At 45.9% G+C, this 18,066-nt stretch overlaps 1 protein-coding gene across 3 annotated transcripts in view; it reads left to right on the forward strand.

Annotated features, from left to right (window-relative positions):
* Window positions 1–18,066, forward strand: part of LOC119402112 (excitatory amino acid transporter) — a 158,874-nt gene that overhangs the window by 133,159 nt on the left and 7,649 nt on the right. For all 3 annotated transcript variants that reach the window (XM_049418501.1, XM_049418500.1, XM_049418499.1), the window contains exon 10: window positions 3,587–4,413. In XM_049418501.1, coding sequence (XP_049274458.1) covers window positions 3,587–3,854 — 268 coding nt within the window. In that variant the 3' untranslated portion in view covers window positions 3,855–4,413. The remainder of the gene's footprint in view (window positions 1–3,586; window positions 4,414–18,066) is intronic.

Raw genomic sequence — 18,066 nt, forward strand, 5'->3', positions numbered from 1 at the left:
GTCTGCTGTGCTGGCACTGTCTCCATTGGCATTCAGCACCTCTGGCCTATGAATAAGTTTGACGCCAGGCTTCCAGCGTGATGTAATACATCTTGTTAGCGCCATGTCAGTTCCTGACAGCTCTGGTGTGGACACAATGACATCCAATATTCCTACTTCCTACACCATGGTAGAGTACTGGCACCTCCACCGGCTATCACGTTGTCGTGGCACTGAAAAAGAGCAGAAGTCTATACATAATGCGTGACTTAATAGGCAAACTTTCTAGTTGTGCGCTTGTACTCGGCAGAGCAAACAACACGCCGCCATGCAAAGAGGGCGACGAGTGCAGCTTTCGGCCATCGGTATTTAATGCACGGCTCAAAACCATCGGCTGGTCGCACATAACTCATGGTATGTTTCACGTAATCGCTGGTGCTTTCGTAAGCCCTACACTGTGTACCGCTGTTCGCATCGCGCATGCGCTCTGATTAGGAACCACAACCACGATACGCTTACGACGCACGCCGTAGAGGCGGCTGCGGAATAATCTTGATAAGGTGGAGTTCTTTAATGTGGTCCTGCACCAAAGTAACACGGGTGCACTTGCACTTGGCCCCCAGTGATATGGGGCCACCGCTGTAGAATTGAACCCACGTCCTCGAGTTTAGCAACACCACACTTTAGATGTCAAGATATTTCGGCAGCAAGGCTAGTTTTGCGTAACTGTTTTCAGCTTGTAGAAAAAAGAAGTAACGGTAAAGATACTCAGTTAAGCATGTTATTGTGCCATTCTACCATGCTAATCAACAGTACAGTGAAGGCGGTGATTCGCGAGCTGTTTATCACGGTGACAGGGTGTACATGTAGGGTGTCGACCAAAGCGGGTAAATCCTACAAAACCTGGAGTGTTACGAAAAGCTCTTTTTCTTTCCGCTCATCTGCTTTCAACCCTAGCCTCGAAACTACGAGCCTCTGGTCCAGGTTCTCCCTTGGGTGTCCTCCGTACTTGCACTGAACCAGACTGTTACGCGGCCTCTCCAATCCATCACGCCCTTGGACGCTTGAAGGCCAAAGCCGCGAGTAGCGCGCTTTGTTAGCAGAACGGGATGCGCAACGTTCAGCGTTTCGCGACCACACACGGCTCACTTACAGCGGCGCCGCCCACAGCGCAGCGCGACCCTTACTTACCGTAGCGACACACTTCCCCAGGATGACGTGGAAGGCTACGTCAAGCAACTTGACGAAGCCAGGGACGGTGTTTCGAAGCAAGGGAGATCCGCGCCCGCCTTTTATTTTTGGTCCACTACTGTTTTTCAGGGAGGCTTCCGCTACTAAAAGAACGCCGCCCAAATAGCCGGATTAGCGAAACCGCGGAAGGAGCTTGGATTACAGAAACAGTCACCCGCTTACATTGCGTACCTACGCTGTCGCTTCTCAGGGTCAGGCGCCAGGCCTCGTACGTAAGGTCCTTACGCGTCGTCTCCTAAGCGCCTTCAGCACTATCGGGAGCGTTCTTTTGTCTCCGAGTGATCTGTCTCCCTTTTCTTTGCTTGTGTTGGCTCTTTGCAGCCTTCCTTTCGCCATCGCGGTTTTTCCTCGCCGGTGTGGCTGTACCGCCGGGAGCGTCTGGAGGCACTCGTGAGCGGTGACACGAGGAGAACAAGGGAGGCCTGGTCGCGTTCCAAAGTTTGTTTTTAGAAATACGCCCGGTTCTCGCAGAGTTTTCTTCCCCGGGGGTTTGCGCGGATAACTCTTTTGGCGCGTGTAGGCCTCAACTACCCCTCCCCCCCTTCACTGCTCCTGGAAGCCCAGAGTGTCGCCGTTGTGTAGACGGTGTCTGGCAATCACTGATTCGCGGAAGCAGCTGGAGAACTCGAGCCCCGTGTTTCGCAAACTCCACTCGCATTATTACACGCGCTTCCTTGTTTCTTTTCTTTTTCATTCTTATAAACAAAGATGCTCGCTGTGCTTGTGCAGAAACCCGAGTCCGCATCCACAAAAATATATCTTGCACAATAGAACTCGCCCTTCCAACACGTGGTGACGCTACACCACTTGCGAAGGCGACTGACTGATAGCCAAGAGTATTCAGAAAGCAAAAGCTTGGTGTCGTGCATTAAGCCCGAGATTCATAGCTTTATCACTTTACTCAGATATTGCTATGTCGGTCAGTGTGTTTCTTGCCTTCCGGTGGGTCATTTTGTTAGTACGTTGCTCATTATAATTATTCATTACACGATACACTCTTCATTACTGTCGTCCATCGCCGAACTCTAAAAGGCCGTCGTGGAGGGCGAGAGGTGTGAGCAAATAAACAAACAAGCTAGACAGGTTTCCCAACTTTCGTGCACCAAGATCTTGGAAAAATCCTGGCCAATTAAACTGAACACAACGGAGTACATACTGCTCGTACTTCATTTGAGCAAGCGACAGTAATCCTTCCTTTATGTCATTTCGCGTTCTTTTTTTAATTTAAGTGAAGCGTGTAACTTGCGCATTACTGTTCCGAAACACGAGGAGTCAAATGAGTGGTCGGAGAGGATACAAGATGCGCGGAAATTGGATGCTTGCAGAACAATACTATTCAACTTCGTACTTTTTTCGCGCGTAAAAGGAGGCCCGCGTAACGTGAAGAACATCAATTGACTACTCGGCCAGTTGCTTTTCGGAGAAGGCGTCCAGGTGATTCAATCAGCAGTCTCGTTCTCTTCGTAAGTTGTTTCACCGAGGCCTGCCTATTCACCCGATTGAGGACCTGATTTAGATGGCATCAGTACATTTGGTGTTCTATGCGCTCCAGCCGAACCTGTGGTCTGTTTTATTGCCAAGAGGCAGAAGCGCAGTCGATGGTTGTATTGATGATGTACAAGAGGTGTAGTCTAGAAGTACATGTTGCTGGGCTAGTCGGTTCATGTCTAAGTACAAGAGGTGCAGCGTGCAAACACCGGGAGGGCAATTTCTCTTGCAGTGGATGTCAGATAGGCCGAAGATGATGGTCAAGATGCAGAGCGTGCAAGCACTGGGAGCGCAGTTTGTCCGGTAGTAGATATCAGATAGGCTGATGATGATGTTCTGGAGGTAGCGCGTGCAAACACTGGGAGGGCAAGGAGGGCAATTTGTCCCGCAGTTGATATTAAATAGATTGATGATGATGGTGCATATGTCAGAGGCGAGAATCGGAAAAAGTAAACGCCATGTCGGCGTCCCTTACGTTGCTTCATGACGAGCCAGTTCAGCCAGCTAGTGCAAATTTCCTTCTAAGCTTCATGATCAGTATACCCATTATGCAGATTTCACAAATGGGCATATCCCTCAGTGCCGACGAAACATCCCTTGGTCCCCACGAAATTCTCCGCTGCCAAAGGACCACACTAAAGTTCTTCATCAATCCTATCGAATGAATCGTGTGTGAACGCTTTATTCATTAAGATTCAATTACAGGAATTGCATATGTGGCAGATTGATAGACGTGTTCAAACTCGTGCGAATGTTGCTATTAAATCAAAGAAAGAAATATGCTGACATGGATTCCAAATGCTTACGTGCACAAATGCATACGCAGAGCATGCTCACCACCTCACACTCTTTGTTTTCTCGCTCGCAGGGACCGTATTCGCACGTCCATCAATGTCCTCGGCGACGCCTTTGGCGCGGGGATCGTGTATCACCTGTCCAAGGGGGAGCTGGACAAGATAGACGCCGAACACGCCCGGCTCGAGCTCGAGATGGGCGAGGCCGGCCGCAAGGGCTCCTACATGCGGCGACCCAGCGGCATCGCGGCTCCGGGATCCTCGGCGCCGCCGGACTACGGGGCGAATCCCGGAGGACAGAACTTCGTCAGCGGCGAAGGAAACAGCGAAACGCAGATCTAAGAAGCGGCCTAGAAGAGGCTGCGGCCGCGAAAATGGCGGAACGGGCCATGTTCGAGTTCAGGCCAACTTACACGCCTTCCTGTTCCCTCCTGGGCGCCCCGATAGAAGCCGCCGTGACGTCACCCGAGGAGTGCGCATGGTGGCAACTTACAGCTTTGAGAAAAATGTCTGCCTCCTCTACACGCGAGCTTTCTTTCCGCAACACTAATCGTCGTAATGGAGTATTTTGCCGCAGCGCTACCGTTCCAATACTTACCGGAACCACACTGCTCACGCGGAAACGGCAGCAGGCGGTATCGGTGACAATGAAACGGTAACGCTACGCTGAAATAGCCTCATTTCTGCACGTGCTCCCCGTCAAGACCCTGTGCAAGCGAACGTCGCTTTCTTGTAGATAAATGCGCCCGCGTGTAAGCGCTAGCGGCCGTCAAAAGGGATTCACGCAGATCCATACACAGGGTTGAGCTCATGCACGTTAATTATGACTAAGCTGTGCAAAGAAAGCTCGCCTCTATGAGGGTGCAACTTTCGGGAGTGCTTTACGCAGTCTTGGTCGGAGGTCTGCCTGACGTGCAGAAGCGCTCTGAGAACTTGAGTTCTTGCTGCACACGGCCTTCTTCGAGTGTTGAGCATGCGCCGTTGAGGTGAAAGCCCGTGGACAATATGAAGATCGCCACTCGTTGTGATTCTCCGTCGAACGGAGCCCGAAGTGACTGGCAGAAGTTTTGGAGGTGTTGGAAAAATTTACAACAAATAGAGCCTCACCCGTAACACTCAATTGAAGACAGGAAAAGTAGTGGTTAAAGGCGTGTTGCTCACCTCATGGCAAATCGTGTGTTGAGACTAAAACTAAAGCACGATGATGCTGCGAAATTTTCATTTATACATTCTAAGACATTTTATCGATTCTTGGTCAACGTCGTTTCAGTTTTCTTTTTTTTTACTACGCTGGGCTTTGGAATGTAGGAAATTGCGAGCTAGACGGTAGCCATTTACTATGTTCATTGTATACACAGTCGGGTGTCGGTTGAGATGTTATGACTGCTGGAGCAAGAGCTGAATTCAGTGGTCGCGTGGAGGCTTCAATACAAGGTACTCGTGTCATCCACTAAGCCCCAGGAGAAAGTGAACACATGAGATGGTGACATATCTTTCTTCAGCTTCAAAACGATGTGAAAGTCACCATATAAGTGGCTTTAGGCAGTCACAAGTGAAGTTGCGCATTGATGTAAGCAAGAAACTCTCTGAGTTTGTTTTCTAGTTCACAAAAAAAGTCGGCATGCGAGAAGGTTCAACACTGAACGCCTAGCTGTAACAAGTCTCTTGTCACTTCGGGCTTCATCTTCTACGGAGAGCACGCGAGCAGATCTGCGCTGACAATGCGTCATCGTGACGTCAGCCCTTTCATTATTGCTGTCTCTCTTCGTGTCACCCTTTTTCCTTCCCCTTCTTTTGTACGTACGTATTCGTTCCGCACTTACCGATCCGACAAACATCTCGTGCTGTACCATTCGCCAAGATTCTATCGCATATATGTTGGAAGCCGTTAAGCTTCATCGTAAGCGTATCATCATGGATTTCATCGCTAGAACCGAACCAAGCAGCTTACCTTATCAAGGCCTTTCCTCCGACGGACATTTTCCTACCGTCTACGGCTGCTGCATGACAGCCGCTGCCCATCACAGCAGCGGCTCTTGAGCAGTTAACGCCACCATCAGAAGATAGATGTCACTGTATTCGACTTGTATCGGCACTTGTCGGCGGTTTTTTCATCAAGCTTCCACCATCATTTCGTTAAGAACTATCTCCATCCTTTTGACCAGCGCTTCAGCTTCAGCACACACTGCTGTCGATATGAACATGTCGTGTCCATCTAATCGCCATCTCAATCGGAGGAGCATGTTAAACCTAACTTCGTACTCACATTGCATGCCTCGTCCCATACGTCAACAGTTTTCAGTCCCATACGCATACGAGCTTTGACTGAACCACCCAGCCGCTACATCATTCTTGAGAGTAGCGTGTCAAGCGAGCTTTATGGAATGACGCCACCGCATCAATGTTCCACACCAAACGCGATTAGCAGAGATCAAGCATAGGACGCTTTGCAATGATGTACCATGCTCGCAGCATGGAAAACACCATTTGGAAGGCGCACGTTAGGTGCTGTACAGCTAATCGCTGTACGGGTCCTTTTTAGAGCGTTCGCGCGATCAGATGTACACGTCTTGAGTTCAAGAAAGCGCACGTCCACGCGAGACCTTGCAAGCCCGGCGAAACGGTGCGTGGACGTGCGTTGTATATATTTCGTTTTCTCCCATAGCTTGAAACCCGGTGTGCTAGCCTAGGGCCTCCTCCTTTCGGAGTTCCTCAAAATAAAGAAGATCCCGGAGAATCCGAGCGTCCCAAGCGGTAGCAGGCGAACCAGGGCCGTACCCCGAGGAAGCACGAACCGTCTGTGGGCTAGAAACGGCCGCACTTGACAAATCGAGATCGCAGCGCTACTTATAGAACACCTTGGGGTGCGGAGTTGGGGAGTCGCGAGGTCGCAGCCGCGAATCCAATCGCCGGCAGCGATAGAGAGGCGTGATGGCCGCAGTTTGAGCGTTTCCACAAACGCACTAAGCCTGATTGTAGATTTGCGCAAACCATCTCTACGTTCTCTCTGTCATTGGCCGTTAATCGTTTCTTGTGCAATGCAACATGAAAACTAGATTGGAGAGCTATTCTAAGATGCCCATGGTAAATTTTTATCCTCGTGATATTTTTCTCTCTAAGGTACCCGGGCTTTGGTTCCAGGGCCGTGTGCTGCTAGTGAGATTATTTACGCTACGTCATTCTCGGCGGAGCTTAGAAGTGACAAAAAAAAGAGGCAAGCATGCTTCGATGCCCACAGTTATTTTTCACTGATAACATCTGCGATATCATCTAGGCTGCATTGTCACACAAGCGAAATTCGCTTTCATAACTGAGTGGTATTGCACCAGTAGTTAAATGACTTGCCGGGCACCTGGCTGCTGAAGTTTAATGCATAAGACAAAATTATTTCGCTTGAACTAAGGCCACGTCTCATGAGAAGTTGCCTGTTCGTATTCCACAGAGCCGTTCTCTTGTAAGCACAAAAGTAGGGCATACGACTTAAGTGCAAATACATTCCTCAAGTATTCGAGAACTACTGCAGCCCTGAGGTCCTACCCGGCGTACCGGAAGCTAACGGCTTGCGAGGTCGCAAATGATGCACCTTCCGCCCCTTTGTTCTTTACATCCGGTACTTTTCTGTCGTAGCTCACTCAAGTAACGTGGAGAAGGCTGTGGCGAGCTCAGCGACCGAGCGACCCCGCCTAGTAACTTCCTGGCCAACTTCCAAACACAAGATACGGCGGCTCGTCCTTCACGTACGGACGAGTTTGTTTTCATCAGATAACCTTCAAAACAACATTTTCAGCTTGAACGAGCCGTGGCGTACAAGGTCATATCTCGAAGTTCTGTTATATGTTATGTGATTACCTCTATATTCCATTCCCTTTCGTTTCGTTTTTCAAGGCCGACTTACGTGACACCCTCTAGAAGATATCGGTGTGGTTACGTAGGGTACTAGCGTTCCGAGTTTTGAGTAATAGGCACGCATGCGTCATACCATAAATCACCCGTCAAACTACATCTAAGTAACTATTCTGCTTGGCAGTGATTGTGGACCTTTAAATACCAAACTTGTGCGTTTCAATGCTATCCTTTCTGAATGACACTAAAGGGCGCGCATGGCAATTGCGGTCACATGCCGAAGCAAGCACTCGTCATTAAGGATCACTACAAAATCTTCTAGAGGCTTCTTGAAGAACAATGCGACTTGTCGGAAATCACTGTGATTACCTTTTGCTGTTTTCTCATTTCTCTACGCTTCTTAACAAAAGATGTCTCAAGCTCTCGCATCAGAATTCAGACCGGCATAGGTTGGAGAAGATGAACGCATGTTAAGCCATGGGCGCTTCAGGAATTTGACTGTAGTTCCACAGTTTAGCCAATGTGCTCCAACTGTCAGGTAAGGTCACTGCGTGGCCCTTCGAAAAAACTTCGTTTTAGTGCACTGACAAGAATCAGTGTTTGCTCATTTCTACACGGAACCCTAGACATTTTCCTTCATGCGTGTCTAGTGCAAGCAACAACTGATGACGCAACTTTTCAGGAGGCACATCAAGAGCTGCAAAACCTGTAATCTTGCACCCTCTGACGTGGCTCTATCATTGCTGCTTGTTTTTTTGTGTTTTTTTTTGTCCCTCGTGCAATAGCTTCGGGAATTTCTCTGGACTTTTTGTGTTACATTGTTAGGTATCCGTTATTACATGCCCTCTTCGTTCATTCGTTACTGCCAGCAGGATGGACGTGAAATATCCCCTTTCTTTGAGTACGCTGCTAGGTGATCTTTGCGAACCACTTTAATTAAACTATAGAAAAAAAGGGGCGAACTTCGTGCCGCGAAGAGAACTTTTACGGAAAGAAGGGGGTTCAGCTGGGATCGTTGACACATTTGAACTTAGGGTTAACTACACTTGGACGGGAAAAAAGGAGGTAGCAAATACCTGATAATTTTCACTCGCGTTGGTCACCATTCTTGTCCAGTCCTCGCGTAGTTCACCCGAAGTTCTAGCTGCAAGGGTAATTGCGCAACTTCAGTGAGTCTTTTGCTTTGCTCATTTTTTTAACAAAAAAGCTATTTCAGAAAAAAAAAAACGTCCGCTGTCACGAGAGTGTTTGGTGGTTATGATCCTCCACTCAGACGACCCTTTACGCCAATCTGTTATCGCTTCAAAGTTGTAGTCTTGCTTCGACATGAAATTCATGACTCCATCATCACATAGTATAAACTCATCATCACTCATTGGATGTGCTGCCTTTAGCCCCATGTATTAATTCCCTTCGACCCATGTTTTTCTTTTCAATACCAGTGTGCAGTCGATGCACATGGCGGTGTTTCCGTAACCGGTGCGTCTTACAAGATTGTACTTGAATGCTTGTATGGATGAGGTGCTCTCGTCAGTGTGTTAGCAGTCATGTTTTATTGCTTCGAACCACTGCATGTTCTGTAGTGTAAAATTGCGTTTTATAAGTGCTGTAGACTTCGCGTGTACTAATGCAATTTAACGAGTAAGAAATTTTATTAGAGTCTATGACATTGACACTTCCTTTTTTTTTGTGCGGTCAATGGCATGGTAATTCGAACAGCTTACACTTCAAGATCAATGCGATCTTTTGCATAACATATTTTCCGGAGAATAGAAAGACATTGATATTGAAAGATATTGAGCTCCACAACCTTTTCTAATGAACACTAACACAGAAATATCTAATGAATGAAACGCGTTAGCAAGCTGCCGTTAATGATCATTACTTGTAGAAAACATTATACGCCACACCACCGCGTCATCTAGTTAGTGTTACCCGCATGTACACAAATATGTCATAATATTTCTGCCATCTTTACGGTGTGGCTTAATTTTATCTCAGCATATTTCTACTTTGTACTATAGTTCGCGAGGAACACTAGACAAAGCTACAGGTGACGCATGAACCCTCAGGTTCACACAAAAATAAAAACTATTTTCACAGAATTTACAAAAGTTTTATAATTCGTTTTTACATTTTAACATGTCACTTAACGTTATCCATAGGTAATTATCAACAACTGCTCTCTTGCAGGACATGAACGATCTTTTTTTTTTCTGTCTCGACAACTGCCTTAAATGTGTGGTTATCAAAGTACCGCGTTTTATCGCAGAGAATCATCCCCTTCGGTTTTCTTGTGTTCTTTTGTGCTTATTTCGTGGCATAGTTTTAGCAACATGATTCTGTACACAACGGAAAAATTAAAACCATTCATTGAATTAAACAATAAAATGCTGTTTGTTTTGTTCCTTCTGTTTCTTTTAGTTTCCTTCCTAGTGGACATCGCTTCTGTTCACAAGTACACGGCAATGTACACCGAAATTTGTAGCATCCATGTTTCACGACATGGATCAATTAAAATAACTTTACAGCAGCTCTAATGTAGAGAACCTTGAATCGGCGTGGTTTTGCTCCTCTTATGATGACCTGCAAATGAACCAGACCACCTTGATAAAAATCTCTAAAGACTTGTTTAGAACGTAGTAAACACTGCTTGCCTGCACGAAACCTTCGCTTGTGTATATTCCGGCACATTTTCGGCAGTTATCAGCCAAGGTGAGAAGAAATAGTCAGTTCATAAAAGAATAACGTTAATTTCATCTCGCTGTGCTGATTTCCTGTGGCGTCATTGGCGTTCTCCGTCTGCAGCCCATTCTAGGATTCTACTTAACAAATGGTTTCTGATTAGGAGGAGAGGATGGGCACTTGAAGGAGTCGAAGTGCTCATTGATGTTTTTTTAATTATTTGATCATCGACGAGAGCTGTGGGCTAGTTTGTCAATAGAACCACAGTAGACGGTGAACCGTAGCATCGGGAAGTAGCCAGTTCCCGTCAAAACACACCTGCACGTATTTCGACGCGACCGTGCCGTTTTAAGAACGCGTACTGTAACGCGTATTCCTGGCGGGTTTCTCTGAAAAGCCCAGAATGACCAACAAACACACCTCGAGATTCCATCCGTCGTTGTTGACATATCGCAGCGCTAGAAGCAAGGAGAATCAGGTGGTTGTACACTTGAGGTACTGTATTATTATACAGCCAGCAGTATACAGATTCTCTTCTTCGTTTTTGTCTTTGGTAAGTGTGTAGAATAGATGTAGTGTATTAGACGTTCCTCACTTGAATCCAAGGCCTTGAGCTTTGACTGCTCGCGTAGCATCGCTGGTGCGTCCTGGAATACAACCTTCTGCGCATAAGCCGGGCTTCGCCCCAGGGCCAAGCAAACTGCATAGTGAGGAACAACGTCTGTCTCCCGATTGAACGGTGGAAAGAGGAGGAAAAGACGGTGACAACGTGTCAGCAGTTCCGGTGTCAGGCAATGACTGAATGAATCGTTTCCGCCAGTGCTTTGCAGCAAGCTCTGCCGGCGTACCTGCCCTGTCATTGGACATTGGACATTAGTATTGTGTATTCCACTATAACCTTAAGGACAAAGTCAGAAACAAGGACAGTCATTTACAGTGTATTCTACAGCTAGAATATCGAAATTTTGTAAGAATGCCGCAACTGTTTCGTAGTGCAATCACCACGTAGAGTCTTAGACAATAAGTCGCGTGGACACTATGGCCTATTTAAGGGGCTTCTTGCTGTTGGAGAGAACTGACTTTAGCGTCTGACGAAGTGAATTTCATCATTCCTCTGGGCACTTTCAGACGATGCAGTCTCAAGATGAACTCTGCACTTGCTACGTCGTCACGTGGACTGTATCATGTAGTATTGCGTCCTTCTTGATTCTTGGGACCATGGTGGCAGCCTGTATATCCCGGCTTTCTCGTGACACTAAGGGTTAGAGTGATAGACGGAACGTAAGGTGTAACGAATAAGTTCTGTTATAATGCCGTGTTTTTCTCTGTGTGCGTTTAGTTATCCCAAAACAGCTGGTGAACTGTTTGCGTGATCGACACAATGCGAAGCTAAGCGCGTGGTACACAAGACAACAAATTTTCCCTAGTGCAGAAGCCCCAAAGGAGACACTATGGTTTTCCGCTTTAAGGCACCCACTGGAAATTGAAAATTTTGGAAGCTCTATTATATTCCGCGGAAGTTTTACGTTCCATTTCTTCGAAGACTCCTTCATTTCTATTGAACATATCGGCGTTTCCTGGAATTTACAGAAATTTGACTCCGACCAACTTGTAAAAGCGTACTCATAATAAATAAACAGGTCAAGTTTAATCCTAAATGACAACCCAGCCCAACTAATAGTGAAAGAGACGGGCTATTATCCCAATATGTGAACATCTTTCGCATATTTGGCACAGTGGCGAAGTTCTGTTGCTGCCGAAATTTTCCTACTGCTCTGAGTGACAATAGGTAAATGTTTTTGCCTCGTCTTGGCCCTGAGGCGGCTTGCTGGCGCTAGCTTAAACAAAGAAGGTTGGTTTTCAGGACAGAAGAGAAGCGGCGGAGGCTGTTGCAGCACGTGTCCGCGAGCTGCGGAACGCTCCAAGAAAAACACACATACAAACACTCAAACTAAACAAACCTCTTGTCTTTCAAAGTCAACGTGCGTGCCGTGGATGTGTAAAGAGTTTTTGGTGTACCGCCGCCTAAATATGAAAAAAGCGGCAAAAAAAACTGTCTTGCGCTTTGGCTAGAGCCCTTTCTAGAAGCGAAAGCGCGCTGCCTTGAAATCAGTCTTTCGAAGTTGGTATATAAATATATATATGTATACATACACACATAGCGTACTCTATACATGCCTATATTATACTGATATTACAATGTCTAACTTGCTTGGCGTATCACCGAGTGTTTCTGCATGTACCCGGCACCTGTTATTTGAACCCGATGTGCTAAGTAGACGGCACAGCATGTACAGCTCACCGAACATAAAAAGGCTTTTCTCTTCATGTTTGTTATTAAGTGCGATGAATAGTGGATATTTCATCAGAGTTACACACGTTCTACACATGAGACACATATGCGTAATAGACCTTTGTTCGCTACTCCAGGTAATGCAAAGGTGTTTTGGTACAATTCACTGCCTCTCTCAGCGTATCAGTTTCTTTCTGAAAGCAGGGGCGGCTCCAGGAGGAGGGATGGGGAGCCATCCGCCCTTCCCCTACCCCTACCCCGACCCCCCCCCCCCACTCCCCCAAAAATACCACCTGCCCTCATTACCACGTCAAGAGTAGACATGGTCAAAACACAATGCACACGTCCCCCTCCCTACCCCCCCCCCCCCTACAAAGGAACTCACTTATGGATGTCGCCCAGGACAACAGGATAACATGCTGGCGCCGCCCCTGTGAGAAAGGATTTTATCGGAAAGTTGACCAGATTAAAAAGATATTATACGAGAACTCAAGGCATATTTCAGCCGCGTATTGCCTTTTACCCCAGTTATCTCAAAGGTTCCATATCACAATGAAATTCCAGCATAACATATCATACCGATGTCATTACCAGCAGTGAGGATGCGGCCGTAATGCAACCAATGTCAACTGTCATCGTTTTTATCGTTATGACGACGTCGTTAGTGCTCCAAGATGTTTCGCATAAGTGTCAAGGATACTGTGCGTTATTATAACACCTTGTGTACAATAAATAGTGTAAAATATTTGTTCGTTCTACGCTCGGAGACTTTTTTGAATCTCGTGCATGAAAACACGTGTAAACTGCCTGTCGAGCCATCAAGCTGGAATGAAATCCAAACCTGGGCAATCAAGAGCAACCAGACCTTCTCCCCATGCTCCCCGCGGTGGCCATTCTTGTGAAATTAACATTAGTGACGTTGCAAAACTAGTGTCACCACGTCGTGCACTGAAGAAAATATTGCTCGTAACTCCCTTTTGGCGGACCGATTGACTGGCGCCTCGTGAAACTCTTCTAAACGGGAGTTTTCGTACACATTCGGAACAAGTAAGGATTAAGCGTACTCCATTCAATAGTCGCGAAAACTCCCCCTAATTGGAGTTGAACGAGGTGTTATGCAATCACTCCCTCAAAAAGGAGTGTAACGACCTTTCCGTTGTTTTTGTGGAATGTAGTGACGGCAACAACAAAATAATTGAGCATGCGCTGTGTCTCACTGGTTATATTTGTTCTTGTCCTTGTCTGTACGAACCACGTGACCAATCACCCAATAAAGGAGTTCATATTTCTAAAGGACACAGCTGTTTGTCTATCGATTCTCTGCGGTGTTAAGAGTCACGCGGACCGGGCACAACTAATGCAGCGGTTGACGTATAATGACTCATAAGACAGGTCCAGCAAGATAGAAGCAACTGTGCTGCTGAGTTCACAGTTCCATACAAGTCCATGAGCCGGTATAATTGTTTGATTTACAAGTACTACTTTAACGACGAATGCCCGCCTTTACAGTTAAACAGGGGACGTCCTATCTTCGATATACAAAAAAGGCAACATTGCATTTATATACCTGAGCCACATTTTTCTTTAACTGTAGGACGCAGCTGCTTATTGAGTTATTCCATAACACCTGCAGGTGGTGTGTTTGATGTATTCGCCTGTAGGTTGTATCTTTTTTTTATCCTCCTCTTAAGTAACTTCCTACAGACGGCGGTTACCATGTTTTCGCTCAATCCGTTGACGTTCCGTGAGCTTATGTTAAATTCGGATTTATTTAAACTGCCTTAGCTTCCCACGTTGCTTCCACTCGACATTGTGTAGCTTGTTTTCTCTTTAAGATATGAACGTATCAACAAAGCATAAGATCAAGGTAATTACGAGGCTGCTACAACACTCCGCAATCACCCACCACGCTAACTAAGAATTGAATTAACACAAACCAGTCGATGCTGCACTGAAGGTTCATCTACCCCGAACTCGTCAATTCATTGTATCCCACGAACAACGCAACGCAGGGGTCAAGCCAAAACATGGTCCAAGCGGAGCGAACGGGCTACATGAGTATAAGAGGGCGGTCGAGCCAACGCCTTATACTCGGAACAATGTCGCACGCTATAGAATCCGCCTTTTACATTTTCCTGTACCGTTTTGGCAGGGTTTTGGTAGGGGCCGGGACAACCGGTATTGCCAGAACGAAAGACTCCGAGATATGTTTCCCAACTTTTCCGCTAGGGGAAGGGCGCATGCGCCATGGCATCGTGAAAAACGCGTATTGTACATAAGAGAGAACTTTAGGCTACATCTTGCTGGTCACGCTGTCAGGGACAGCAACCAGTCGATGAACAAGAGAACATACGGACTAAATTATTTATGCATTCGGCACCGCATGAAATTATTTCTGCTCTTGGAACATAAATAGATCCTTACTTTTAGAGCACTTGTCGCTGATTTCGGAACCTACTATTGCTACTTTAGCTCATATCCTATGGCAAGCCATAAGTGGCAGTCGCATGGCGACTGGAAATACGGGTGAAGCCGCATAACTCGCTGCTCGGGGCTGATGTGCCAAACGAGTATAGAATCCACTACGACATGATCTCAGGCGTGGTCCACGTCTCTAGGACGATGGCTAATTTTGTGCGAGTGGCGCCTTTCGCATGTCGTAACTCCTCGACATGTAAGCAGAAAACACGTACTCATCACCTACATCCCGTCGGCTGGTACGATGCGTCTATGCCAGCGCACTTGAATGCTCCATGGAGCGACCTAACATTTATGGCTGCCATTATGGACACTTCCGGATTCCGCCATCTTATCAGTTCTGGTTAATCCCAGAGGGCTGCTAAGGCCTTTCTGATAAGCTTAAAATGTCGTCCTTATAGAACTCGACAATATGGTGGAATTCGACAGCGTCCGAAATAGTGCGCAAGCAATTCAAACGATGATTATGTGTACGTTGAGTACCATACACACAGTTGACGGTAATGTTGTCCACCATTAGCGCTCACAGCAGTGAGTTTTATTGCATGGTAAAACTTATTCACGGATTAAGCGAGGTTGTCGGTCTGGGCTGAACCACAAAGGGGTTGACAGCCGAGGGGGCTAGCCTCTCGGTTATAGCCCTGGCTCGCTGAACAGGCCAGAGTTGATCTGTGGATTCCGCGGTGATAAAGTCAGTTCGCCAGCGTTCTTCAGAGAGATCTGGTTTAATGCTATCCTCTTTGTGTAACTGTATATTACGAGTATAACCATTTATAATGTGGGCCATGTCAACCTGGGTGTATCCACACCGCGGACAAGCCGGCAACTGGTGTAAAGGTGGGTGTAACCTGCGTAGGTGTACAGTATTCTGAAAATTGTGTCTTTGCAAGCGTCATAGGTCTGTGGATTGAGATCTATCAAGTTTCTGGTGCGGGTGCGGATAGGTTCGCCTCTGCTTTCTAAGTCATTCGCAATTTCTGCGCCTATCATCCTAGTTGCCAGCTAATCGAAGCGGGCTAAACCGTAAGTATATTGGGATGTGTGCATCTAAACTTTGAAAGTGTCCGCTGTTCTTTGCTGTCCCTTGACGCGCAACACAGTTTTCTACATTGCCGAAGGAACAGTTACGGGCGCGTTCGCGCTATGTTTATTTCTGTTGCGCATGAGGCTAAAATCAAACTCGGCATCACCTTGCCGAGAAAGAAGGAAGCGACGTTGGCATAGGATGCCGGAAAAAAAAAACGGAAGTCGCCGTCGCAACGTCGGGGGCACTTTCTGGCCTACTTGATTCGTCCACGGCGCCCGCTTTTCAAACGTAAACAAGTACAATGGTTGACACCCTATGGAGCTTCTTATGTGAGGCTTCCGTGGGCTGTCATCCTTAATGTTATAGTGTCTTCCCTTCAATTATCCACAGTCCTGTGCATTCATCGATGAGATAGCTAAACGTATGTTCTTGTCGCCTCTGCCTTGTACCAAAAGAGGTATTCGACTCATGAATTCACATATTCACGTACACGCAGTGGATTATGCATACACGGAGAAATTGATAGCACTGAAGCTTTTAGAAAACAGAGAGTTGTAAACTAATCACAAAAGAACTATCGACATATAGCACATAATAACCTCTATAAAAGGCACTACCGTAGAGTTGCAATCAGGACACAGAGCAAAAGCACCAGCCATGTGCCTTCCCTTGCACCCGTTAAAATTGGTGCTATTTGCTATATGTGTTTAAAGTACGTAACAACTAGGCAAGCAAGGCACATTGCTAATAAAGATTTTAATGCGGACCTCCCCACGAGAAGATTGCTAGCGTCCGCTCACATGGTCTTGAAATGCATCTGCTCGTCTTTTACGGCAAGTGAAAGTTTAGGAGGTGAACAGGGGAAACGAGAAATACTTCATTACGTTTACAAATGAAAGGCGTTTAAGTTTCAGTCTTGTTGTAAAAGAAAAATTTGCTAATACATTTAAAAGCAGGTCATTAGGGATACTGGTAGCCAAGATAGTAGAGTAGAGTAGAGTAGAGTAGAGCCTGGAAGCTGTGGCTCATACCCACACTGGGGGATTGGCCAAGAACCGGTTAGTTTTTAAAGGAAAAATTGAAATTGAAGTTCAAACTTTGTTTAATTAATACGAAAGAAGTATAAATGAATTAGAGTTAAAATTATACTACTAATAATAATATAGAATAGAATTGAATCAATAAAACCGATAATTTTGGGGAAAAATAGAAATAATATTTTGGAAAAGTAAATTTTACAATCTAAATCTTTTTGAACCTTTAAGAAACTCCTGCAATGCATCAGCAATCTTCCCGTCACTGTGGCCCAGAGAAAAAGCCCCGAAAGACAGTACATTTTGTTCATTTAATTCTAATCTAAGCAGACGGAAAACAACACCTAAGGTATTTTTGCGCAAGGTAGAGTACCTCTTGCAGGAAATGAGAAAGTGCTTCGTTGTCTCATGTATTCCGCAAAAAGGACAATTAGGCGATGCTGCCAGACCAGCTCTGTGTAGATAAAAATTTAGATAGGGAGTTTGACAACGTAGTCTTGTGATTGCGACTTCTATTGCTCGTGATTGACATACTTTACTATTCCACTGATGATTTAAATGCTGGAATTCTAATCTGGTCGTTAATGACGGTGCGGAAAATTCTTCTAACATCATTTTCCTCCTAAATCTAGCACCTGTAATGAATTTGGATGCGGGCAATACCTGAATTACCGGGCCATTCAATGATGACCTGGCTAGCGCGTCTGCCATTTCATTCATAAATATGCCCTTATGCCCAGGAACCCACACTAATTTGATGAACTTTATGTGCAGTGGAACTAATGATTTGAACGCATCCAAAACATACGAGTCCTCGTTTGCAGTGAGGGAGGAACATACTGATAGTGAGTCCGTCAAAATTATTGCGGAGCTTATTGATGCTTCTAATTTACGTAAGGCTAGACTGATGGCTAAAAATTCTGCTACAAATATGGGCACAAAATCTGGAAGGCGAAGTGAAAACGACCAATCTAGAGTAGGAGAGAAAATCCCAATTCCACATTTTTCTTCATTTTGGGAAGCATCCGTCGCTATCACTGTCTTAATTGGCATATGCTCCAGGTAATCACTTAATATATCGTTAATAATCGGTATGACATTAGCTTTGCATTTTTGGAAAAATGTCATCAAACTGTATTTTAATAGAGTTGTTACTATTACTGATTATACACAGATCATAATTTGAACGTTTAT

Source organism: Rhipicephalus sanguineus, chromosome 8 (assembly GCF_013339695.2).
Source record: "Rhipicephalus sanguineus isolate Rsan-2018 chromosome 8, BIME_Rsan_1.4, whole genome shotgun sequence".
Classification (NCBI taxonomy): Eukaryota; Metazoa; Arthropoda; class Arachnida; order Ixodida; family Ixodidae; genus Rhipicephalus; species Rhipicephalus sanguineus.